Source organism: Miscanthus floridulus, chromosome 12 (genome assembly GCF_019320115.1).
Source record: "Miscanthus floridulus cultivar M001 chromosome 12, ASM1932011v1, whole genome shotgun sequence".
Taxonomy (NCBI): Eukaryota; Viridiplantae; Streptophyta; class Magnoliopsida; order Poales; family Poaceae; genus Miscanthus; species Miscanthus floridulus.
In genome coordinates, this window is record NC_089591.1 from 69,509,029 (window position 1) to 69,534,698 (window position 25,670).

Genomic DNA, 25,670 nt, shown 5'->3' on the forward strand with positions numbered 1-25,670 from the left:
CGACACCGCCCCCCGGCTAGGTGCGCCCTGCGCCTACGAGCTGCCCGCGGCCCCTGCTGGGCACGCCGCACGCATACGCTGAGTGGGCAGCGCCGGCTGCTAGCTGCTACGGTGCTGCCTTCTGGATGGCGGGCAGCGGCCAAGGCAGCCGTCGGTGGGTGCCTGGGTGGGGTCGAGCCTCGAGCACGGAGCACCGAGATGAGCACGGATCCACGGTTCCACACCGAGAGGAAGAGGTCAAGGGCACTATAGCTCGAGCTCGAGGCGTCCCTACGCCGCCGCCGCGCGCCCGACTACGACTGCCCGAGCGACGGCTGGGTCTAGGGTGACCGGGTGAGGGTTCTGAGGGAGAGGATTTCAGGCTTATATGCTAGGGTTGTTGATGGGCTGCTAGTGGGCCAAATTATTTCGGGGCTCCGATACTGGTCCACGGGTGAAACTAAAAACCCGCCTCAAACCCGCTAACTTTCGGGTATCCGAACCCGAAAAACCATGGGCGAGAACCAAACACCAAAACTGAAACCGCCAGACCCGAAAACCGTGGATATCCGACCCGAACCTGCACCACTGCCATCCTTAGAGGAGACCTTGCGGGCACTGCAGACGGTGGTGGGGCCAGCAGGAAAGGCGCGCCCGCGAAATTTTCATTGGACGAAACCTGTCCTCGTTTTTTAAGTAGTAATAGATAATAGATATAGCGTAATAGGTATCAAATATAACTTGGTAAACACAGATATATACTTGGTGAACAAAGGCATATGGTCCCGTTCGGCTTGCTGAATTTTGACTGAAACTGGCTAAAAATAATATTCTGACTGAATTGTTGTGAGATAAAAATACTGTTCCGACTGAAAAAGAAGTCGAACAAGCCGGTTTCTGGATAAGCCGAACGGGGCCTATTCAGGCTAATCATCGAGAAGAGCAGCGACACAGATATAGTTATTGTGGCTAATTATTATTTAGAAAAGGCAGCGACTACTAATATCTGAGATGGTTCAGATTCTTAATCTTCTTAGGAGGCAGAAGCACGGAGCTGAGTGTGTTGCGACTCAACAGCACAGCCCTTTGTAGCTCCATAACATGTTCCATGTACCAGTTGTACAAAGAAGTCAATATAGGCCTTGTTGGGCTTGTTGAAACTTGGCAGAAAGTGGCTGAAAAACACTGTTCTGACTGAAATGTTATGAGAAAAAAATACTATTCTGGCTAAAAAAAGAAGCCGAACAAGCCGAATATAAGATAAGTCGAACGGGCCATATAGTCTAGCAAAAAAAAAATAGTCTAGCACAAAGCAAAGAAAGTGGCGAGTTATAAAGCTGTACTCATAAACAAACCCCAACGTTGGCACCCTTCTTTGGGTGTTGCGCTTCTAAGATCCTTCAGTTGACGAAATAGCCCCAAGAGAACTGACGATCAATGCCTGCTTTGGGTGCTTCAAGAGTGGAAGGTTTTCAGATTTGCCCGTTGTCATGGGAGCACTTACAACCATACTTACCGACGGTATGATCCTAATTGCCTAAATAAGGTGAAGTCCGTCAAACTTTGTGAGGTGAGTCCAAAACAACAAAATGGTGGAAGCGGGAAAGCAGGCGAAGCATATGTGAACGGTGAGAAGACGAAATTCGTGGTCACTGATGACCTGCGTGTTCTTCCACTCTCCTTAGCATCACTGTTCAGATTGTTAGGCCCCGTTTAGATAAAAAAAAATTGGATTTTGGCTACTGTAGCACTTTCGTTTGTATTTAGCAATTAGTGTCTAATTATAGACTAATTAGGTTCAAAAGTTTCGTCTCGCGATTTCTCACCCAACTGTGCAATAAGGTTTTTTTTTGTCTACATTTAGTACTCCATGCATGTACCGCAAGATTCGATGTGACGGGTACTGCGTAAAATTTTTTGGAATATAAACAGGCCCTTAGTGAGGCCAAAATTTAGATAGAGAAACTTGTGGAGAAAGAAATCACACTGACCAAGCCCCAGGTATCTAGTACTACGAAGTTTTTTTTTTATCGGTATAATTTGGACGCATACAACCAACACACTCTACACTTACACCACACGTATACACACGCGTGCGCGTCCGTACACGCAAAGAAGAGATTGGGAGGCACATCGCCTCCAGTACGTGGGAAACACGCAGTACCACCGAACGCGCACGCGTGCGTGTACCCCTAAAATTTCTGAAAAAATTCCAAAAAAAATGCGATCACCAGGGTTCGAACCCTAGTGGGTAACATCCCACTGGACAGCCCTAGCACTAGACTAGTGACCACGAATTTCATCTTCTCCCCGTTCACATATGCTTCGCCTACTTTCCGGCTTCCGCCATTTTGTTGTTTTGGACTCGCCTCACAAAGTTTGACGGACTTCACCTTATTTGGGCAATTAGGATCATACTGTCGGTAAGTATGGTTGTAAGTGCTCCCATGACAACGGGCAGAATCTGAAAACCTTCCACTCTTGATTACTTGAAGCACGCAAAGCAGGCATTGATCGTCAGTTCTCTTGGGGCTATAAAATGGCTCATGAATCATCGGAGTGGACGCATACACCCGTTTCTCTTCAAGGCCAATTTCTCGAGCTACCATGCTCCCCCTCATCATTTCATCCTCTAGGAAGACAGCGTGTCTCGCTTCCACAAACTTTGTATGTCTGTCTGGACAGTAGAAACAAAAATCTTTTGACTTTTTTGGGTAGCCAATAAAATGGCAACTCACTGTTTTGGGATCTAGCTTCTCAAGGTTTTGGTTAAATACTTTAGCCTCAACAGGACTCCCTCCACACGTAAGTGGTTTAGTGAGGGTACTCTTCCTGTCCACAACTCATACGGTGTTTTGGGCACCGACTTACTTGGTACTCTATTGAGAATATGAATGACAATTTTTAACGCCTTCATCCACAGGCTCAACAGTAAGGTGGAGTAATTTATCATACTGCGCACCATATCCATTAGGGTACGATTACGTCTTTTAGCTACTCCATTCTGTTGAGGTTCGTCCGGTGTAGAATACTGGGCTACAATGCCATTTTTCTATAAGAACCTTGCAAAAAGGTCTAGAAACTTGGTCATACGGGGTATGCCGACCGTAGTACTCCCCCCCATGATCGAATCTGACCATCTTAATCTTTAAATTGTGTTGGTTTTCAAGTTCTGCCTTAAATATCTTAAATTTATCCAATGCTTCTATTTTTTCTTTGATTGGATAAATGTAGCCATAACGGGAGTAATCATCTGTGAATATTATGAATGAATCATAACCATTCACACTCTTTACAGGAAAATAGACCACAGATGTCTATGTGAATAATCTATAGAATTCTTGCGCTTCGTTTGGCATCTTTCTTAATTTTCTTTATATACTTTCATTTTATGCATTCTCTATATTGTTCTAAATCTGAGAGCTCTAATAGAGGAAGAATATCATTCTTAACTGGTCTTTCTATTCTCTCCCTCAAAATATGGCCTAAACGACAGTGCTATAATTTCGACAACGCATCGTGAGCTATCTTTCGTTTTCTGTTTACATCCGCAGACAATGATACATTCTTATTACCGCACGCAATGTTCCCATCATTGCATACAACATTCACATCATCACATAGTGATAACAAATAAAGCTCATTTTGTAAGATAGCAAGACTAACACATGCATTATTAAATGTTATCTTACATTTACCATTTCTAAAATGGCAATCATATCTATCATTGTCCAAGCATGAAACACTAATCAAGTTTCTTTGTAGGGAGGGAACATAAAGTACATCTCTCAGTAAAAGTGTGAAACTATCAGCAAGCTCTAGAGAAAGATCGTCAACGGCTTCAATATCTGCTCGGACTCCATTTGCAACTTTAACGTGTCTTTCGCTTCTTTGCGTAGTCCTCATCGAACGGAATCCCTATAAAGAATTAGCAACATGAACAATTGCGCCTGAGTCAATCCACCAAGTAGATTTCGAATAATGTACATACAGGGATTCATTTATGAACGTAATAATGTTCTCACCTTTATTTGCCATGGTCATCTTTAAGTAACCGGGACAATCTTTCTTATAATGTCCCGTCTTCTTGCAATAGAGATACTGGTCTTTCTCTACTGTGAACTTGTTCTGCTGAGGCTGATGCAGTATGGGACCCTTTCCCTTTGACTTTGAGAAGAAGTTAACATTATTATTCTTTTTCTTGTTGTCTTTAAGATAATTGATAGTGCCAACATTGGTAGCTTTTATTCTCTCCTCTTGCACACACGTAGCTATGAGCCTCTCTATGTCCCACTTATCGGGTTGTATGTTGTAGTTGACAACAAAAGTGTTACATTCCTTTGGCAAAGAAGCAAAAATCAGATGGATAAGTAATTCTTCCTTGAGAGCCTGATCCATTGGTTTTAGTTTAAATGCTAAATTGCTCATCCTTAGTATGTGCTCTCTTATACCACCATTTTTAGAGTATATCTCTGTCACTAGCTGCTTTATCAGCTGGGTAGCATATGTCTTTGAAGAGCCAGTGAACTAACTTTTTATTCTATCGAGGTACTCAGTGACGGTGTCACACTCTGGGATTGAGCCCATAATTACAGGTTCAATCGTGTTCTTTATCACAGCCATATATTTTTTATTGGCAGTGATCCACTTCCTATGTTTAAGGTCATAGGACATTTTTGGGATGCCAAATCTCTCTCTCTGGTTGCCTAAGTGGCATCAGCCTCGTTTGTCTCCCTCACCGGTGCCACAGGCTCAGTGGGACACAGTGAGGTGACTACCCAGTCCACCTCAGCTAGGATAAAAGGACAGGTCAAACTTTTTCTTCCACTCTATGTAGTTATCACTTTTGAGAGTGGGGATCTCTTTGATACAACCCATCAAATTGTATCCGCCTGAAAACACAATTCATATAGAGTGAGAACATAAACATAATAATAACAATTGCATGTCTTAGTTCCAACGTTGATCAAAATTTAAACATACAATTGTCCTCTACACTAATTTTACATCATCGTTGGGCAGAAATAGAATTAATGCATGACAAAACTCATCATAATATTGTCATTAATCAACGTTGGTCAGAATAATAACAGTATTATAATAAACTAAAAATATATCTATTTTTCAAAATTAAATTCTTCCGTTGGTTCGAATTTAATAATGAAAATTACAACTTTAAATACGCAGCGGAAAATAATTCAATTTGATGAATTTTACCCACAGGAAAATTCGCTTTTCTATTTTCTTTAAGCCATTTATCCATTTTCTAGGAAATAAAACTTTTACTGGAAAAAGAAAAACAAAAATTGACTCAAATCTACACTGTTCCTTCAGCCCAGCCAGCAAAACGGCCCGGCCCACTCTACTTGCGCGCGTGCTGCCCGCACCTAGGCCATAGCCTGGGCCTGGGCCGGCAAAGCCGCACGGCTATGCGCGCTCGCCTGGGCCGGCCTCCGGCCCAAGCAATCTGAGCCATCCGTTTTCATCCGACGGCCGAGCGTCAATGTCGTAGGATCAAAATCGTCGCGCGGCTGCCTCCCCGGTAACCCTAGCTTCATTTCTCTTCATTGCTCTCTCTCTCTCTCTCTTCGCCGCTCTCCTTTCTCTCCTCAGCGCAGCAACAACAGCAACCGAGCGAAAGCAAGAGCGAGCGGTGATGGCACCGTCGCCGGTCCCCTCGTCGGCGTGCACGCTCCCTAGCGGGTGAGCACGCCGCCGTCGAGCGGTATGGGCGGCGATGCCCTAATCCCCTCCAAAACCTTAGATCTGACCCGGCCTTCGTCTCCTCCTTCTCTGTCTCGGAGACGATGACGGCCCCGTTGTCGGCCCTCTCTCCGGCGCGCGCGCTCCCCAGCGGGTGAACGCGTCGCCGTCGAGCGGCCTGGCCGCGGCGCCCATTTTCCGAGCACCCGCCCACGCGCCGATGAGGCGACAGCATGGTACGGCGGCGAGGTAGGCCTCTTCCTCTTCACCTTTTCTTTTCTTTGATTTTCCTTTCTTCTTTTCTCGGATCTATCCGATTTAGGGTTGGGGATGGGATTAGGGTTGAAATTAGGGTTTGGTTGGGGTTAGGGTTTCAGTGTTGTTCTTCTTTCTTTTACCCAGTTAGTATTAGGAAAACCCTCTTCTTTTCTCAGACCCAAACGGATCTACTCTGTGTTTTATCGTTCACCCGTTCTAGATCTAAAACTCTAGAAAACACTGGCTCTGGTACCATTGTTAAAATCTTATATGATCACTAGGAGTATAGATCTAGCTGGGTACTTGCTGTTGAATAGAATTATGAACCCTAGAACGTCTACTAATGCAGTAACAATAAGTAGAACGAGAGAAAGGGAGGGGTAGAAGATGGACGTGTCAAACCTGACACCGCAGTGGAGGAGGATCCACTCGCGTCCGTCATGGAGTCGGTGTCTGCGCTAGGGCAACGACGAGCGGGGAAGACGGGTGGTGGCGCAGTGCAGTGGTCGCCGGTGACGTAGTCCGGTGGCGGCGCGGCTGGTGGCTTCCCGTCACTGGCTGCGCGCCCTCTAGATCGGGTTTAGGGTTTGTCGGTGGGGTGCTCGGCTCAGGCGAACCTCGTTACTTGAGTCGCCAGCCTCCACCTCTATTTATTGCGTAGTGTGACAGGGGCCCTCCAGCCATAGTGGACTGGGCGTCTCCGATCAGGGCGCGGATCAAATGGCCAACTGAACCGTTGGGCCTAGTTTGGGATTGAGATCAATCTAACACTCCCATCTATGCTCCTGTAAAGATTATCGAGGCAGCCTTTTGCTGAGCACTGACCAAATGACTTCATTACGGATCCTAGTGGAATGCTTAACAAGCCAAAGAGAGAGTCCACGAAATCGCCTCCGACTTCGGCATACAGCAAAGCAGAGTTGTTTGTCATCTGAAGAACCCTGATCTTCAGGTTTCCTAGCCTTTCCTCGTCCTCGATTTCTTGTTTAGGATTCAAGTTCTGAACAAGCGTGTATAGGTTTGCATCATCGTGTGGGACAGGAACATCGAAATAGTGCTCCGTCAGAGGTTGCTTGGTTACGATCACATATTACCTCATAGGAGGTAATATATATATATATATATATATATATATATATATATATATATATATATATATATATATATATATATATATTGTAAATTTATACCTAATAATAAAGAGGTAAAATTTCAGCTATTTTTTGGTCCATCTATTTTTTTCGGTCCGTCTTTCTCTAAGTACCTGACAATGGATATTTTCTTCCATCCATACTTATATATATAATAATATGTGCTCATACGAGTTAGAATAGCTCTTGTCTGGCGTGATACGGAATCCGATTCCAAAACGTATTCGGTTGTGTATGTGACCCGGAATCATAAGCCATGCTCATATATTCATCCATCACCTGTGAGTAATGTAAATAGAACTCTTAATAATCAAATAGAAACGGATAAGAGTTTATTTCTTTATTGTTCTTTATTTTGCTCTGCTTTCTCAATTTAGTTCTCTGTCAAAAGGAAGGCAAACTCCGGTTCGTAAATTCACGTCCGTACTCCATGTTATTTATTTTATATTCTCAGTCCGTTTTATAAAGAAGCAAACTCTAACTCTATCTCCTTTTACTTTCAAGCTTATAGAGTTTGAATGTTTTACAATAACCTCGTGGTAATCTTTCTAAATATTTTGCGCAAATATTATGCAGTGGTAACATGTTCCAACTCGAACTCCGGGTGCGGATCGGCAGAGATATGATTTATGGACGGAGACATATAGATATATCACATCGTATTTTTAGTTTGAAATTTAATTGATTGAAGCTTATCAGGCGCATTAATTTATATTTTTAGATATGTAATGAGCGGCGGCGAGGCCGGTGTTCTGGTACGCCCTCGTGGCGTTGAAGAGAAAAAGGCGGCGGGCACGAGCACGACCATGACCAACGCGGCGTCGTGGTGCGCATGCCCCAATGGCACCATGTTCGCAGCCGGCGGCGGCCTCCGCATTGTCGACAGGAGCACCTTCTGCTCAGGTGACATCGTCGCGTAGGACTTGGATGTCGGTGGCCAGATCGGGGTCGTCACGGGAGTCTCTAGGGCACTCGACCTGGTTCGTTTCGACGACGACGGACGACGCCGGCAACAGGGTGTCGTGTCGTGGCCATCGGAGTAGCTCCCACGCAACTACGGCATGTTGGTTTATCTCATAATCTATATTTTTCAACTTATTTTTTTAATTAGAATAATATTTTTTTCTCACCGAGCAAATAAGCCGGAACCGTGTTTCAGGAGCCAAGCTAACGGGGCCTACGTCATGTCTAGGACGCTCCGAGGTGTGGACGTGGCGTTCAACGACGGCGCACTCTGCACGCTCACCGGGGCAAAGCGTAAACAGGTAGGAGCCCAAGTGTAAACGGCCGGCAGACGAACAGCGTCTTGTACCTGGGCTAGCACGTCGTCGTCCCGATGGATTAAGGCCTTAGTTCAAAAAAGTTTTCTCAAAAAAAAATGTTACACTAATTATCACATCGAATCTTGCGATATATGTATGGAGTATTAAATATAGAAAAAAAATAATTGCACAGTTTAATTAGAAATCACGAGACGAACGTTTTAAATCTAATTAAACCATAATTAAATACTAATTACTAAATAAAAAACAAAATACTACGGTAGCTAAATTCTCAAATTCTGTCCGACTAAACCAGGCTTGAAGGCGAAGTCAAGTCGCATCAGGGGCACCATCTCCAGAGCAGACTTGCTGACGTGCTCGTGCACTGGGTCGCTTTCATGCATCTGGCCACCAACAAGGCGCGCTTATCCAGTCGTCGGCGCCTCCGGCATGGCAGCCCAACGCTGAGAAACTTGCACTCCTCCCTTTTTTTTTTGAGAGAGAGAACAGGAGGGGCCTTGGCCCCTACAGGAAATTTATTTATTTAAGATAAATGCAATAGTCGAGGTTTACAAAAGAAAATTTAGGGAACCAAAAAAGAAGTAAAATAAATCCAAAAGAAATCTACGACTGAATTAATGAAATGGTCTGAAGCCATGATTCAAATCTTGATAGTGCACTTGGCTTAACCCTGAGTAGAACCAAATTCAGTTTTTTTTAAGAAGGTGCGTTTGCAGTTACGCACATCTTTTTTTTTCTCGAAAACACAAGAGAACTGCGCTTCATTGTATTAAGAAGATAATAAGAAGGGGGTAAGAACCCATACAACACAACACACACAAAACACATTGCAGCAGCAGCTGCTGCTACTAGGAAGCTAACGCGCCTTAGACATAGAGGACGCTAACCACCCAGAGCGAGGGCATCCAAGAGGGATAATCCTCGAGCCCCCGCCAAAGACCACGATCTGCTGTCATCTTCCGCTACAGCAAGAGCGCCTGCAACACTTGGGGTTGCACCATCAAAAACACAACTGTTGCGGTGTCTACATAAGGTCCAAGCTCCTAGGATCACGAGAGAGTTGATTCCTTTCCTTGCCATGTCACTAGCAGCACTGTTTACTCTCCCACCACGAGTGAAAGGATATTTCTGTGGACTGCGGGGAAAGGGCTTGGAGTCCCATCCGAGAAAAAAAGCGGAACTAGAATTCTCTTGTAAAGACACACTGAACTAAGAGGTGATCAATGGTTTCTGCAGCCTGATCACACAAAGGGCAGTGCTCAGGATGAGGTAGTCCACGGCGTGCAAGGCGATCCGCTGTCCAACAACGGTTGTGAGCCACCAACCAAACAAAGAAGCGGCATTTGGGCGGCGCCCAGGTCTTCCAAATTCTTTCACAGGGCTCAAAAGATATAGACCCCACAAAAAATCCCTTGTATGCAGTCTTGGCCGAATACTTTCCATCTGAGGAAAACCGCCAAATATGCCTATCTTCAACACCCGGTTGCAAAGAGAAATCAGACAGGATGTCCCAAAGGAGGAGGAAGTCAACCATTACACCGACCGTGCGAGCCCCTTTTATATCAGAAATCCAAGTCTGGTTGGTAAGGGCATCCTGGACAGTTCGTTGTTTGGTCTTCCTTTTAGGGATAGCGGCAAAAAGACGAGGTGCAAGATCTGCGATACATTGGCCATGGAGCCAACGGTCTGTCCAGAAAAGGGTGTTCGCTCCATTCCCAACTTCGGAGTACACAACCACTACAAAGAAGGCTCTAACTTGATCTGGCACATGAATTGGAAGATTAGCCCATGGGTGATATGGTTCTGTTTTTTGTAACCAGGCCCATCTCATTCGCAATGTTACGCACATCTGGCTGAAGCCCTTTGAAGATGAAGTCATTCCTTGTTGTCCAGATGGACCAGCACATCATTATGATTGCTACCATAAAGAATTCTGACTGTAAACTGGCCTTGAAGATTGTCACAATTTCAGGGAATGTGTTCTCCTGCTGGACATCGATTCTGAGTAGATTCCAACATTGTTTAGCAAAGTCACAGTGGAGAAAGAGATGGTCCAAGGTCTCTTCTGTCGACGAGCTGCAAAGAATATAGTTATAACTTTCAATGAGCATGTTCCTTCTCCTGAGGATGTTTCTGGTGCTAAGCCGGTCTTTGAGTAGTAACCAAAAGAACACTTTGTGTTTCGGCTGACATGGGCACTTCCAGATCCATTTGAAGGCTGGATGAGTAACTGGGTGATCTACCAATGCTTTGTAGACTTTGGATGATGAGAATAGATGTGAACCCCAAGTGTAGCTCCATTTGTCCCTTTCTTCTGATAAATTGATGGTAAGGAGGTTAGATTGCAGGTTTTGCATTTGTGTCAGAGCTATTTGGGAAATTGGGAGATGAAAGAGTTCAGAGAAGGTATCACTATTTCCTTTCTGGAGTGATGGCAGATGTGCAAATATTCAAAAGCCCATGCTAGGCAGTCCTGTATTGTTCTAGTGTGGATAAACCCATATTGATTCCTGTGCACCAGCTTGGTAATGACTGGCTGAAGCCTGTTAGCAAGAATTTTGGTTAATAGCTTGACCGAAGAATTTAAGAGGGAGATGGGCCTGTAGTCAGCAATGGTCATTGGGCTATCCACTTTTGGGACCAGAGTAATGTGAGAGGAGTTGATGCTTCTGAGACAAACACCATTTTCATGGAAGGCTCTGCACAAGTTGTAGATGTCTGATTTGATGATATCCCATCATTTCTTGTAAAACTCGTTATTAAAGCCATCAGGGCCAGGTGACTTGTTGTTGGGTAAGTTTTTGATGACTTCATCTACCTCAGTGTTGGAGAAGGGAGCTTCCAGGACATTCAGATTTTCAGCCCTACAAATGAAGTAGGCAGGATCAACCAGGAAGCTTTCAAATTCAGCTTTTCCCAACCTAACTTTGAAGTCCTCCCAAATTGCCAGCTCCTTGTCTTTGTGATTGGTGACAGTGGTTCCATTGGGAAGGGCAATCTGAGTAATGAGGTTTTTTTCTGTGTCTTAAGGTTGCATTTGCATGAAAGAAAGAGGTGCCAGCATCCCCCAACTTAGCCCATTTGATGGAGCCCCTTTGTTTCCAGTATGTCCTTTGTTGTTGTAAGAGCAAGAGTAACTTTTCCTGTAATAGATCTTTAAAGTTCCACTCCTGTAGGCTTAGGTCTCTGTAGTCCCCCACCACTTCCAACAACTGAATGATCATCTTGACATTTTTTATCAAAGTTCTCAGGTTAGTCATACTAGCTTGCCAGTCCCTGAGTATGTGCCTCAGATTTTTGAATTTGGCAGTTATTATCTTTGCTTCGTCTTGCTGATTTGTTGGACTAGACCACCCTTGTTGGATCAGGGGCAGAAACTAGCTGTGGTCCATCCAGTAATTTTCAAACCAAAAAAAGTTTTTCCTTGGGATGGAGGTTGAAATAGTGATAGCACATGGGCAATGATCAGATGGGTCCATTCCAAGAGCTTTAACCGATGTGCTGGGGAATGAAGACCCAGTCCAATTTTTCCAGGAGGGGAGAAGGCTGTTGCTGGTTGGACCATGTGACTTCCTTCCTTGTAGCTCAATTTCATTTAACCCCAAGGTGCTAATTGCATCATTGAACATAAGCATTTCAGAAATGTTGCCCCCTGGTCTGTTTCTGTTTTCAGGTTTCCTCATTAAGTTGAAGTCACCTAGGATGATCCAATCAACTCCATCTGGCATATGTATATCCTTCATCCAATCAACAAAGGTCTGCTTTCTGTCAGCAGTGCATGTGCCATATACACAGGTTAGGATCCAGTTGGCATTATTGTGCAGGGATGTGAATTCAACAGATAGTGCAAACTCATTACTAAATAGGAGTTCCCCAGCAAATAGGGCACTCTTCTAGGCCACCAATATACCCCCAGATGCCCCCACAGAGGGCAGGCACTCAAATGAGTCAAAATCAGCAGGACAGATATGGCCCTGTTCGGTTCCGAGCTCCCAAAACTTTAGTTCCTAAAAGTTTTAGGCAGCCTTCTAAAACCTCCTAAAAAAGTGTTTGGTTGCACCTCCTAAAACTGACTAAAAGCAATAAATGTTGTTGAACAAAGACACTTTTACCCTTCTTCCTCCTACCCCTGCTACCCCTGCGAGCAAAAAGCTCTTCCTCGCCAGCGCCGCTTCTCTGCACCGCGCCGCTTCTCCTCTTTGCTCCGCGGTCGCTGAGTGAGACCCCCATGCCAACCATCCCCACCCCCAACGCAGCAACGCCCGCCCGCAGGTCCCCGCACGTGAGCCCCGCCCGACCTCTCCACCTCACCGCCGCTCCACGTGACCCCGCTCGCAGCCGCCCCAATGCCCGCCCAGAAGCGGTTCTTGGTTGCGGAAGCTGCCGTCGATGGCGGATCGAGCGGCGGCCGGATTGGGGGAGCAGCCGGCGCCGAGGAGAAGTGGGGGCATCGCGGCCGGCCCGTGCGGCGGCGCGAGGGAGCGGGGGCGGTGGATCCAGCGGGGGATGGCGCGGGCGCCGGCGTGGAGGGAGGGAGCAGTGCGCCGCTGGGGGACACCGGAGGGGGCCCATCACCACCACATCAATGGGATTGGGGAGGTCCATCATGGCCGGATGCGCCGAGGGAGGGAGCACCACCACCTGCTTCCCGTGCTTGAGATCCATGGGGGAGAGGGCCCGCCGCTGGCCGAGGGTGAGGAGCCGCCGGGAAGGGGCGCCGCCGCCGTCGGTGGAGGGTAGGGGCCGCAAGAGGCCCGCCGCCGCCAGGATGGAGGGAGAAGGGGGCGTAGGATGGAGGCGCGGGAGGGAGGGAGGGTGGGAGAGAGAGAGAGAGGGAGGGGGCAATAAATGAGGGGTAGTGGGGTCCAGGAAGGACTTTAGGAGGTTTTAAGAGGGAGTGGAGCTTCTAAAGTTTTTGGCATCTTCTAAAGTTTTTAGGAGGTTTTAGGAGGGGGTGTTTGGTTCTTTAGGTAAATTATATCCAGATTTTAGCTCCTAAAGTTTTTAGAAGCTAAAATCTGAATAAAATTTAGGAGCTATTAATATGCCTCCTGGAAATGGAATGCAATTAGGGACAAAGTTGTTGAAGCTGCATGTGCCATTGTGTGTTTCCAAGAAACGAAAAGGGATCACTTTGATTTACAATTTTTAAGACAAAGTGATCCCCTCCTAAAATTTTAGGAGCTAAAGATATCTTTAGGAGCTAAAATCTGTTACCCGCTCACATAACACGCATGCACATGCTAATAATATGCATGTCACGTATCCACTCACCTAAAATGCATACACATGTTAACACAAGCACACACATGCAAATCATAAATTTTGTAACGCTAAAAAAATTTGCATACACACGCTAAAAATCATGTCACGTATCCACTCTCACCTAAACTGCATACACTCGCTAAAAATTTAATGCAAATCAAAATATATGAAGTCCAAAGTTATAAAATAAAAAAGATTTACCATATCTATCATATCACGGATGTATCAACCAAATCTTAGAAAAAGATTTTCTATTCCTAAAACTTTCCTTATTTATCATAACTAGCAAATATGCTCGTGCATTGCAACGGGGCGTATGTCTTGCATGGTCATAGACAAGCATCAGACATTTCAATTGGTTGTGTAATTTGAATCCATAGCGAAGTTGGACATGTGCTACTCGTGTGTTTAATTCTTGTCCTGCTTTCAGCAACTTTAAATTAAATAAGTTATCACATTTCATTGAAATAGATAACTACCAGTTTATATTTGTGCTAAAACTATTCAAATTCATTGCTCTACTTACATAAACTGGCAGTTATCTATAAACTGGCAGTTATCTATTTCAATGAAATGTGATAACTTATTTAATTTAAAGTTGCTGAAAGCAGGACGAGAATTAAACACACGAGTAGCACATGTCCAACTTCACTATGAATTCAAATTACACAACCAATTGAAATGTCTGATGCTTGTCTACGACCATGCAAGACATACGCCCCATTGCAATGCACGTGCATATTTGCTAGTTATGATAAATAAGAAAAGTTTTAGGTATACAAAATCTTTTCCTAAGATTTGGTTGATACATCCGTGACATGATAGATATGGTAAATCTTTTTTATTTTATAACTTTGGACTTCATATATTTTGATTTGCATTAAATTTTTAGCGTGTGTATACAGTTTAGGTGAGAGTGGATACGTGACATGATTTTTAGCGTGTGTATGCAAATTTTTTAGCGTGACAAAATTTATGATTTGCATGTGCGTGCTTGTGTTAACGTGTGTATGCATTTTAGGTGAGTGGATACGTGACATGCATATTATTAGCATGTGCATGCGTGTTATGTGAGCGGGTAACGTGTTAGCTAGTGCATGTAACGTAATTTCATTTGTAACTTTAGAATTTGATAGAAAATATGTTTGTAACTTTAGGATTTGATAAAAGTTTCTATGCTATATATTATTTTGGTGACATTTTGTTTAATTGCTGCAAGCTCTAATACTGATAAAAACTATATTAATTTATTGAAATTTCGTTGGAAACATCACACGTATTATATGTGTATATGAATCGAATAGTTCAAATTTAAATTTATATTTGGATATCAACTTGATTTTGAAGACAACAAATATCCACGTACTTTATCTATTATTTTATTAGAATAAATAATTGTGCATGTTCAAATTTAAAACACGTCTCCACGGAAGGAAGGAAGGAAGGGCCACGCCTCGGTCGCATATAGAAAGGAGGGATGACGCGCTTGAGTCTGTCTCCGTGATCGAAGAGGGGATTCAGCAAGATTTTTTTTTTTTATTTTCCTAGCTTAATTAATCAATTAATTAATTTAGAAACTCAAAAAAATCAAGAGCTCAGATTTATTTGAGATATTACCTACCATAGAGTTGAAGCTAAAATTCTAAAATAAGAGTTCAAGCTCTGTGATAGACAAACCTTTTCTGAACTGAACTGTAGAACCTGCTGCTCAAGAACAGCTGGATCCCGCACACCAAATTTCTCGAAGACAGACATCATAAGAGAGGTCAACGCTGGCGCAACATGGAGATCATCAGTGACGATAAACTTCAGGCAACCTTTGACAAAAACTCCATCCTCTGAACAAGCAGCAGCGGTTCCAGTATCGCCATCGTATTTTAGGCACTGCCCAGAGGACTCCATGACCTTTCCGCATTCGCAGACCGTGTCAGGGAACGAACTGAACGCGTTGTCGCTGTGAGCGCTGCAGGATGTGTCTTTGCAGACGTAGACCACCCTTGGAACGCTTCCATCGACGTTGATCTTGAGCCGACAGCAGTGTCTGGAAGCCGCGTTGAGCGGTTTCAGAAGCATCGCCTTGCAAGCCTTGGTCTGGAAGTAGTCGGTGCTGAGATCCTCCACGCTCTTGTACACCTCGTCGAGACACCCCATCTGAGACTGCTTGTCCAGCAGGCGAACGACGGTGCCGAGAGGCATGGTGAGGAGGCCGAAGAGCACGTCGACGAACTCCTTCTCGGACTCTGCAAAGAGCACCTTCCTCTTCTCCTTGTCGACAAACAGCTTCACACCAATGGTTGGCGCTTTATTCTTAGCCACCCTGTTCGCTTGTTGGTTTTAGAGAGGCTTATTTAACCCGCCAACAGTGTTTTCCTCTAAAAAAAAAAAACCAGCACCAGCCAGCCCAAACCAGCACCAGCACCAACCAGTGAACACGCCGATGGTGGTGATTTTGCTTGATGAAGTGGTATGGTTTCTGCTTGGGCTACATGAAACGTGCAATGCAAATGTGATTCCTTAAAATACCTGGTGCAGCCTGCGCTGAATGGCCTGGAATCAGACAGGCCACGGTATAGAAAATGAAAGGACAAAAAACTATTTGCAGTTCGCACGAAGAGTCGGGGGCATTGAAGCGCTAGTTACTTCAGAAACTTCTCGTTTTCCTGTTTTCCACACGGAGAATTTAGGGCTGCCATTCAATCCAGAGACGATAAGTTTCCTATTTGTGTGAACTGCATTTCATACCGATGCCAATTTATATATCGTTATAAAAAAAAAACTAGCCCGTGATACGAGCAATAACAGGCTTTCAGCCAATTTAGGCCCATAAGTCGGCCCTCCAAGCCCGTCAAGGGGCAAGGCCCCGTGAATTACCTTTGTTTCTACACCTTTAGGCAGTTTAAATGGCGATTTATAGCCCTTTGACGGCTAAGGAGAATGCCGATGTTTCGGTTCATATGAAACATGATATATCGCAATTTAAAAGTGCATTCAATAGTTGTATTAGATAGTTTAGATATAGTGACCCACTAATTCGGGCTGCACTGAGTGACTTTGACAACAACAAATGTTAGTGGCATGATTTTTTTATGAGGCACTAACATGAATACAGGATCATAGATAGAACCAAGCGACATTTGTGTTCATACTAAATAGAATAAACTATGAGATGGTTACTTGATAGTTTGAATTTTGTGTTTTTGTCGATGTCAGGTGGCCTTCTACACAGTCATGATCGTCAACCAGGGCTTTCGATTTTGTTATTAGAATTTTTTTGGCCACCCATAAATTACCAAAATTCGACGGAATTTCACTGATTTTTTTTAAGACTTGAACATGAAGTATGATATTTCTAGAATTTTTAGCTCTAAACAAAATGTTAGCGTAATGAGTCGACATCTATTGAGTAGAAGTGTCGGGGTCATAACCCGGGGTGTCTCAAGGCACCGATTAGTTAGCAGGCCATACGCCTTGCAACGCAACAGTCAGCAAGGGCCCAAACGACCGAGGCCCAGCGAAAGCCGAACAGAGCAGGCCGGGCGTTGAGTCCAGGGGTGTTCACGACCCCTTCCTCCAGCACAGGTCACGCGACGCTCAGATGCACGGCCTCTCCCCCGTCACGACCCCTAAAAGGGACGGGGAGAGGTCGGGCCCTGCCTGACGAACCTACTCTGAGAGGGGTGTTGGCACGAAATTTCGTCCCGTGCCGAGGGCACACGAGCAAGCCAGAAGGGTCTGCTCGATGGAGCTATAGATCCGTCTGGCTTCAATGCAGGGGTGGTCAATCCTGCGTACTCTTCCCGAGATGTGCCAGTCAATTTGACCCTGCAATTGACAAGGTGAAAGCTCTAGTTTGGTTTTGGTGAATTGATAAAACCCTAAGTGCTAACCTAGTTGATCAAAGTGATTATGAGATAGGTGGCACATTTCAAGTGATGAGACAAATGAAGATCATATTATGACGATGTTGATGTCATGGTGATGATCAAGTGCTTGGACTTGAAAAGAAGAAAGAGAAAAACAAAAGGCCCAAGGCAAAGGTATAAGTGGTAGGACCCATTTTGTTTTAGTGATCGAGACACTTAGAGAATGTGATCATATTTAGGATTGATAGCTGTACTATTAAGAGGGGTAAAACTTGTATCAAAATATGGTTATCAAAGTGCCACTAGATGCTTTAACTCATTGCATATGCATTTAGGATCTAGTGGAGTGCTAACACCCTTAAAAATATTTGTGAAAATATGCTAACACATGTGCACAAGGTGATACACTTGGTGGTTGGCACATTTGAGCAAAGGGTAAGAAACTTCACCGGCAGAGTGTCCGCTCGTAGAGTGCGGATAGTTCGACGGTGCCACCGGCGCTCTATACAGAAAAGACGAATGTCACTGTAAGTGACCGGACGCTGGTCACGATAGGACCGGTGCATCCGGTCAGTGGAAGCGTGAAGACACTGGCGTCGGTCTTCGACCAGACGCTGGGTTACTTAGTGACCGGATGCTGGGTGAGTCCGGTCGGGCATGACCGTACGCGTCCGGTCGTGATTTTTTGCTTTTGGATGTTTACTGGAAACGACTGGACGCTGAGGTCCTACGTCCGGTCACTTCGAAGCAGCGCGTCCGATCACAACTTAAATGTACCGATGACCGTTGAGATTGGGCAATCAGTGTTTGAAGTAGGGGCCACATGGCATGCATCGCGCGACCGAATGCTGGGGTCCAGCGTCCGGTCGATCTGATCGGCGCGTCCGGTCGTCCTGTTTTTCCGTGGGCTATGGAGCCAACGGCTCTATTTTGTGGGGGCTTCTATTTAAGCCCCATGGCTGGCTCAAGCTCACTCTCTTGGCCATTTGCATTGACATAGCAACCTTGTGAGCTTAGCCAAAGCCCTTCCACTCATCTCCATCATTGATCCATCATCATTGTGAGATTGGGAGAGAATCTAAGTGCATTGCTTGAGTGATTGCATCTAGAGGCACTTGGTATTCGTGTTTCGCTGCGGGATTCACTTGTTTCTCTTGGTGGTTGTCGCCATCTAGACGGCTTAGAGCAGCGAGGATCGTTGAGCGGAGGTTGGTGGTTGTCTCTGGCTCCGATCATGGTGATTGTGAGGGGTCCTGTGCCTTTCCCCAGCGGAGCACCGAAAGATAACTCTAGTGGATTGCTCGTGTCATTGAGTTACCTCACTTGTGGGTAGGTTCTTGCGGTGTCTAATTGTGTGGACGAGATTCGTGCAACATCTCTTAGCCGTCGAACCACCAAGTGTTGGTCGACACAACGGGAACTAGCGTGCCGGCAAGCACCTGAACCTCGGGAGAAAAATTAGTTGTCTCTTGCCCTTTGGTATTCTCCCGGTGATTGATTTAGTATTCATCTTGTGATTGGTTTACTCCTCTACACGACGGTATAATCACCCTACTCACTTATTTATATTCTTGCAAACTAATTGTAGCAAGCTCTTTGATGTAATTAGAATTGAGAGCTTGCTTTGTTGTTTTAAGTTCATCTAGTGGAGCTCTTTAGTGTAGCAAGTGTGAGAGCTCTTAGTGAGTAGTGACATAGCAAATTGTGTGTCTAGAGATCATAGCAACTAGAATTGTTGGATAGGTGGCTTGCAACCCTTGTAGAGCTAGAGCAAGTTTGCATTTCGCTATTTGTTATATTAATCAAATTGTTCTAGTTGATTTGTAGATTTTTAATAGGCTATTCACCCCCCTCTAGCCATATTAGGACCTTTCATAAGGAGAGAAAGCTAATCAGTAATTTAAGGCGGAACGTGCCGGTGTTGCCAGACAGTTCTGAATGTGCGGCTCGAGAGCCGATATGAAAGGAGATCGACTAAATAGTCGATTCCAGCATATTCATAAGAACAAATCAGTTAAAGCTCATGGGGTTATAAAGAAAAAATCGGTTATCATCCATGATGAATATCATTATTTAAACAAATATTAGTCAATGGCAATAGAATGTTAACAATAATCAGTTTATGTTAAGCCAATGATTGCAAGTAACCAAATCTCTTTTTATGTAAAAGAAGCAACCCATCATCATTTAACCATTTAATAAAGATAAATCTAATAAACATGTTAGATCTCATCTATCGTTATGACCAGTGTGGCATGAGGCAGAATCATGCAGGTCGTAGAAACAACAATAGATTTGACGACCCTAACTTATTACTAATATCAGTAGGGCATGAGGCAGAATCATGCAGACCGTAATACAATAATAAGATCATGGGGTTAACACATCTTTCAACCTATCTTTACTTTAACGATCTCGTGACGTGAACTGCGTATGTGAAAGTGCTCGATATCGGCTAAAACAACCGATTCAGGCATAGCGCACAGTTAAGGTCATGCCCTATCAGGAACAAATCTACCAAATAACGATCTCTACTCCGCGGTGCTAACAGTGGGGTGTGAGGCAGAATCACATAGGCTGTGATAACGGGCCACAGAACAGTTTTCGTTAGCCAATAGATCTATTTAAGACAAAACATGCCTCAACTGAACACTATGCATGATCAAGATAGACATAAAGCAGTCGATAAAATATAACTCATCGTTTAAGGTGCAGATTAGATCAATTTAGATTAACAAACGATGGGTTAAACAGGATATAAGGTCGATCTAGACCGGTCCCAATCGGGCGAAGTGATATTGCTGTAATTAAATAAATAATGGAAGCAATAAGCAATATCGGTAACTTAATGAATCTATCCGAAGGAACGCCATTCTTAGATAGAGCCGAAACTTGACCTTAATCTAGTTCGAGCAGTGGAGGTTGACCGGGTCGATGCAGTCGTACTTGAACTAAACAAGAGTTGATAACTAGCTTATACCAGAGTCGCAGTGGAGGTCGACCGGATCGATGTAGCCGTACGAACAGAAGTATAAGGCATGACGGTACTTACAAACAAGCCGGAGGTCGGCCGGACCGATGCAGCCCTGCTCGCTGAAGAACTCATCGAGATCTACTCTACTCCTACTCCTAAGAGGTGCCCAGAGCCAAAAAAGTAAGTAACTTGTATTTGATTGATTGTGTGCCCTTTACAATAGCCGGGGTCCAATATTTATACCCGGAACCTACGCATGATTGCTACCTAAGCACGACTCATCACAATTTTTGGCCTAAGAGAAAATATTCTGAATTTAAGGTAACTTGGACTCTAATATTTCCCTTTTTGTAGAGTACAACATGTTTTGTCCCGGCGCCGATCGTAGACTTTGTCATTATCTGCTGGCGATATCTAAAGAAAGCCGATTCCATTGTTGCATTCGAATTAGTTGATACCGATCTGCACGCAATTGATTCCTTGATGGCATGATCTTGGGAGCTTTCGAGTCCCTGCTATTCTTCTTTCAAATTTTGGTATAAATAAGGGGCGAGCATGCCGCACCGATCCCTTAAGGACCGGTGTGACGACAGTCACCTCGGTCCAGTCGAACACCATCCCAGTGTCGCGTCGCACCAATAAGACAACACCGCACAACGGTAGGCACGGGCATGATGCCCACCATCCAAATACAGACCGACGGGACACGTATCCATTCCCACCCACAACAGGATGGGATCCATGACAAAGGTCTCGACGAAGAAACCTCCCGGCTGGCGGAGTGTCCTGACCCCAATGATCGGGGTCGTGGCCCTCAGCCCCACGAAGCGACCAGGTGAACAACGACCCAGGGTGGCTACCTACTACGGGTACGAAATCCCGGGAAGCCTGGAGACGACGACGAAGACCATGACGGATGTCGCATTGCACAGGACAACTGACAAACCATCACCATGGCTACAATGCTGCCACAACCAGCACAGTAGCACCATGTCAGACCTTGCCGCAACGTGGCCACAAGACCATGATGATAGCCATGTCTGAGCGAGCATCAGAAGACGACGTAGCTTATAAGCCAAGTTAGCTAGGACATCCCTCGGGCTCTCGACCCTTCAGTCGAGGGAACCTCCTCTTTGTAATGAGCCCTGGCCCTGAACTCTATATAAGGGCAGCCAGGGCTCCCATCTCTGATCTTCTTCATCTTCTACCATTCCATCCATAGCAGTAGGGCTCCTGGAGCTTCTCTTCTTGCGCCCCTTGTCTAGCATTGGTTGTACCACCTCTTTCATCATTCTTGCACCCCCATTGTAAGAACTTTAGAGCATTCAAGCGAGGAACACCCACTCGATCTTCTCTGAGACTGGATGTAGGGCTCCGGCCTAAACCAGTATAAATCCTCGTGTCTATTGGATGCTACCATCGTCTTCCTAGAGGAGCGCGGTAATCGTATAAATTTACTAGTCCGGTTTACGAAACATCGATAAGAAGAATATACAACTTAAATAAATAATACAAAATGTGATTCTAGAGTTATATAGTACATGTATTGGTGTAATATGGACTTTCTTTTTTTCCTTTCGGCCACCCCCAAAATTACTAGAATTCGTGAAATTTTGATGAAATTCTACCAAAAATTTGAACCATAGATAATTGAAGCATCTATTAGCAAATAAACACCACAGTGGACCATGGAAAATTCAAATAATTAACTCCAATCTATGCATAAGAAGGTAGAGCACGATTTTAGGAAAAAACTAAAACATGTTTCATATTTCTCTAAGCTAAAACAATTTTTCTATGAAGCTTCTAAACTAAACCAAGATTTAAGATTTTTAATTGCATAACTTTTTCATAATATTTAAGATTTAAGATTTTAAATTGCATAATTTAGGACGGAGGGAGTACATTGCCCTCACTTTTGCCAATTACGAGTCTTGTCGAGTTATCTTTTGCAAGAACATGTCCATTGATGTGGGGTCGAGTCAGCCCTCACTTTTGCCAAGAGTCAAGTTATCTTTTTCAAGAACACGTCCGTCGACGTGGGGTCGAGTCATCGAGAGACTTTGGCTGGTCTATGAATATTGGCTCCCGCGCTTGGAAAACATTTTCACAGACTACGCCTTGTAGTTGTTAAGAATTCCTCAATTAGAGAATTGATGGACTCATATCATATACGTTCTGATGGGCTCCTACTATATATGCCCTGAAGACATCTATATAAAGGGACTACATGTCCGTCTATATTGACTAATGAAGAGATGGCTCCCCTTATATACTTGTCTCCCGTGTGTTCTTGTGTGTTGTTCATGAGGATTGAGAGAGGGATACGTGATTTATCTACAACTTCTACACGTCTCTTTCTGGGGGATCGGAAACCGGAAAACGGATCTGCCAATCCATGAATAGGCTGATTTTCAGCACGTTATCGGCAGCTTTTCCAATTGAGTTTGTCGTTCTTCATTGTTCAATTTTAGATCATTTTTTTTTTTGAAGTCACTAATCAAAGATTGATCTCTTGATTTCCTCTCGGCCGGTCTGCTCGATCGTTGACTCGCCGACTGTTTTGGATCCTTCCGTTGCGGCGCGGGAGAGAGGCGCATCCAACAGGCCGCGGTATCTTGACATACGGCCGGATCCACGCGCGAGTGATCCATCCGGTCGAGTCGTGCTGCGTGCGTGTACGTACGTATTGATCCGCCGTGTGTGGAGGACGCGTAAGATGGCGATCATCACCTGATCCGTGGATCGGATAAATGATATGAGAGGCTACGGTTTGCTGCAGACCCATCGTCATGCGTTTAATTAGCCTTGCATGAAGGTTACTGTTTTTTAGATAAATCTATCATATATGAATTAATAACAGATTAATTCTCTTCTACATGAATCTTGATCACACGGAGGTACTTGCTGAACGCATCATGAATGTGATAACTTCCGTGAGACGGCCGATTGCCATCATCCCGTACGATGCGGCAGCAAGCAACACTTCGGGCAAGCAACATCCAAGATGGGTCATCGTTCCTGCGGCCAAGTCGACGAGCAGGCAGGTCATGGCCTAGCCTATATGCCCTACGCGGCACGAATTATTCACAACAACGAATGTACATCGGTTTGTCGTTGAATATCTTCGTCATTACTGCTCTACTAGATTTATATTTATATTATAAATCCTGTAGATTTTAATATTTCTAGTAGATCTTCTGAAGCGCACAGACTAGTAGATTTTTTTTCCATATAACACCCGATGTGTCCTGCTAGTACGTTCCACAGACCCGGTTAATGGCGCTCACATGCTAGCCTATAAGATCTTTGCATGTTATTAGTTTTTGCGATTGAACCGTGCTGTCATGCTTTTCCGGTCCAGTTCAGCTAGATCAATCCTGAAGATTACTTATATGCTAGTAGAATTTTTTTTGTCATGGACAAACACATGCTGGATGTATCGTTGTTTGACATGCCCAATTGAACTCTACATAGAGCTCTTTTTGATCGGTACAGCCCACACCAGGCCTGAAGGCATATCGGCCCCACTACCGCTATACTGGAATCGTGCCGCTTGAAGTTGTACATAACATGTGTGACGCCTAAAGTCGTCGTTGTTCGCCTTTTGCTTTCCGCATACCACCATCAAGCGGCCAATCTGCACAAACGTCTCCAATGCAGTTGTGCGGCCTCATCGTCGCCTGTTGCGGCGCACTGCTCAGTGCTCACCACCAGAAGTAGAAGCTGGAGCAGCCATACACCTGTCAATACACAAAACCAACCACCTTGGTGCCTCCGCGCCATTCGCTAGCACATCTATGCATTTTTTAATTGTGTGTTTGAAAAGCCCTGAAGGTTTATGTTTTTTTTGCAATATCTTGCACATGAGCTTGAGTGCACGGTACATTTTTTTTGCTATTATAAGAAAACCTGAAGTTAAAATAATAGTACGAATATTTTTTGGTGGTGGTATATTATGCGGATATTTTGTTATCCGGACATGAAGTACCTTTTTTTAGTATTAATTTGTTTGAATATAGTGTTTTTCCACTATACAATCTAGAAGCAGAATTTTCTAGATTTATGAGCTTCCATAAAATTTGTGTTAAATTGTTAGACCCCCTTGGAAGTTTAATATGGGTTTATGTTTTCCTTGCAATATTTATATATATGATTATATTTCTATGGGTTATATAATCTCAAATTATTATCCTAAGACCACTATAAATACCATAGAACAACACATATGCTTGGAAAATTCCGGGAAATAAATGAAAACATGTATGACTATATATAAGATCATTTCTTTCTCTCTCTCTCTCTCTCTCTCTCTCTCTCTCTCTCTCTCTCTCTCTCTCTATAGCGCTCTCTTTAATGCTTTGGTTTATTTACCTGAAGTAACCTGAAGAAAAATCATTGCATGAGACTTGTCGGTATATCAGACAACTGAATTTGGGATTCTTTTGTAACTTCCCTCGAGATTAACTAATGCCTTGCCTAGGTATATTTGTCAAACATGATAATATAGGCTTACAACACTAGTTGGGTCAACACAAGATCTGAAGTCAACATGTTTGCCCTTGTCTCTCCGCTGCGGAACAAGCATGAGGTGTCATTCTAACTGAGGTTTGTTTCAAACCAATGTTTTGACTTTAAGCTAATATATAATACATTTCCCTAGGCAACATGAAGTTGCTAAAAACCCAAAAGAATTAATTTTCTGGTTTTTTTTCTGATTAGTGCGAAAGCACAATACTTTTTCCTTATGAGGAACATTGTTTGTCCTTTCTTGGACTAGTGAAGCCCCGAAGTGCATATCAGAACTCGGAATTAGAGGTACCCGCTATCACTGAAATGGCAGTGGGTATCATACAGGGAAACCATTGTATTATCTATAAGAAAAGTACGCCAAATGATATGGGTTCACCCACAAAGAACAACATAATGAAAGTGGCAGCTATGTGGAGTTACTACTCTATGGGGCAATATACCGGCTAGTAGCAGTGTATATGTCACACCCCGCCTACTATAAGATCTACATGCCAACTGCCAGAAGATGGAAAGCAGGTAAACAAGTTTTAGTCCCAAATCACAACCAGCTAGAAGCTAACTTGGTATTAACCAACTGTCGGTTATAGTAGTTATCCTAGGCTATGAAATGCCACAGAAATCTTGACAACTACAATGGTAGTAATGATATTTCTTACATGTA

At 44.2% G+C, this 25,670-nt stretch overlaps 1 protein-coding gene across 1 annotated transcript; it reads right to left on the minus strand.

Annotated features, from left to right (window-relative positions):
* Positions 1 to 978: 978 nt before the first annotated feature.
* Positions 979 to 24,262, minus strand: LOC136496073 (uncharacterized). Its single transcript, XM_066491797.1, has 10 exons — positions 24,127 to 24,262; positions 16,280 to 16,368; positions 16,163 to 16,186; positions 16,063 to 16,121; positions 15,545 to 15,956; positions 15,313 to 15,475; positions 9,558 to 9,578; positions 6,710 to 7,023; positions 2,313 to 2,396; positions 979 to 1,173 (listed from the first exon to the last, which is right to left on the minus strand). The coding sequence occupies exons 1-10, from the start codon at positions 24,260 to 24,262 to the stop codon at positions 979 to 981; spliced, it is 1,497 nt and encodes a 498-aa protein (XP_066347894.1).
* Positions 24,263 to 25,670: the final 1,408 nt, after the last annotated feature.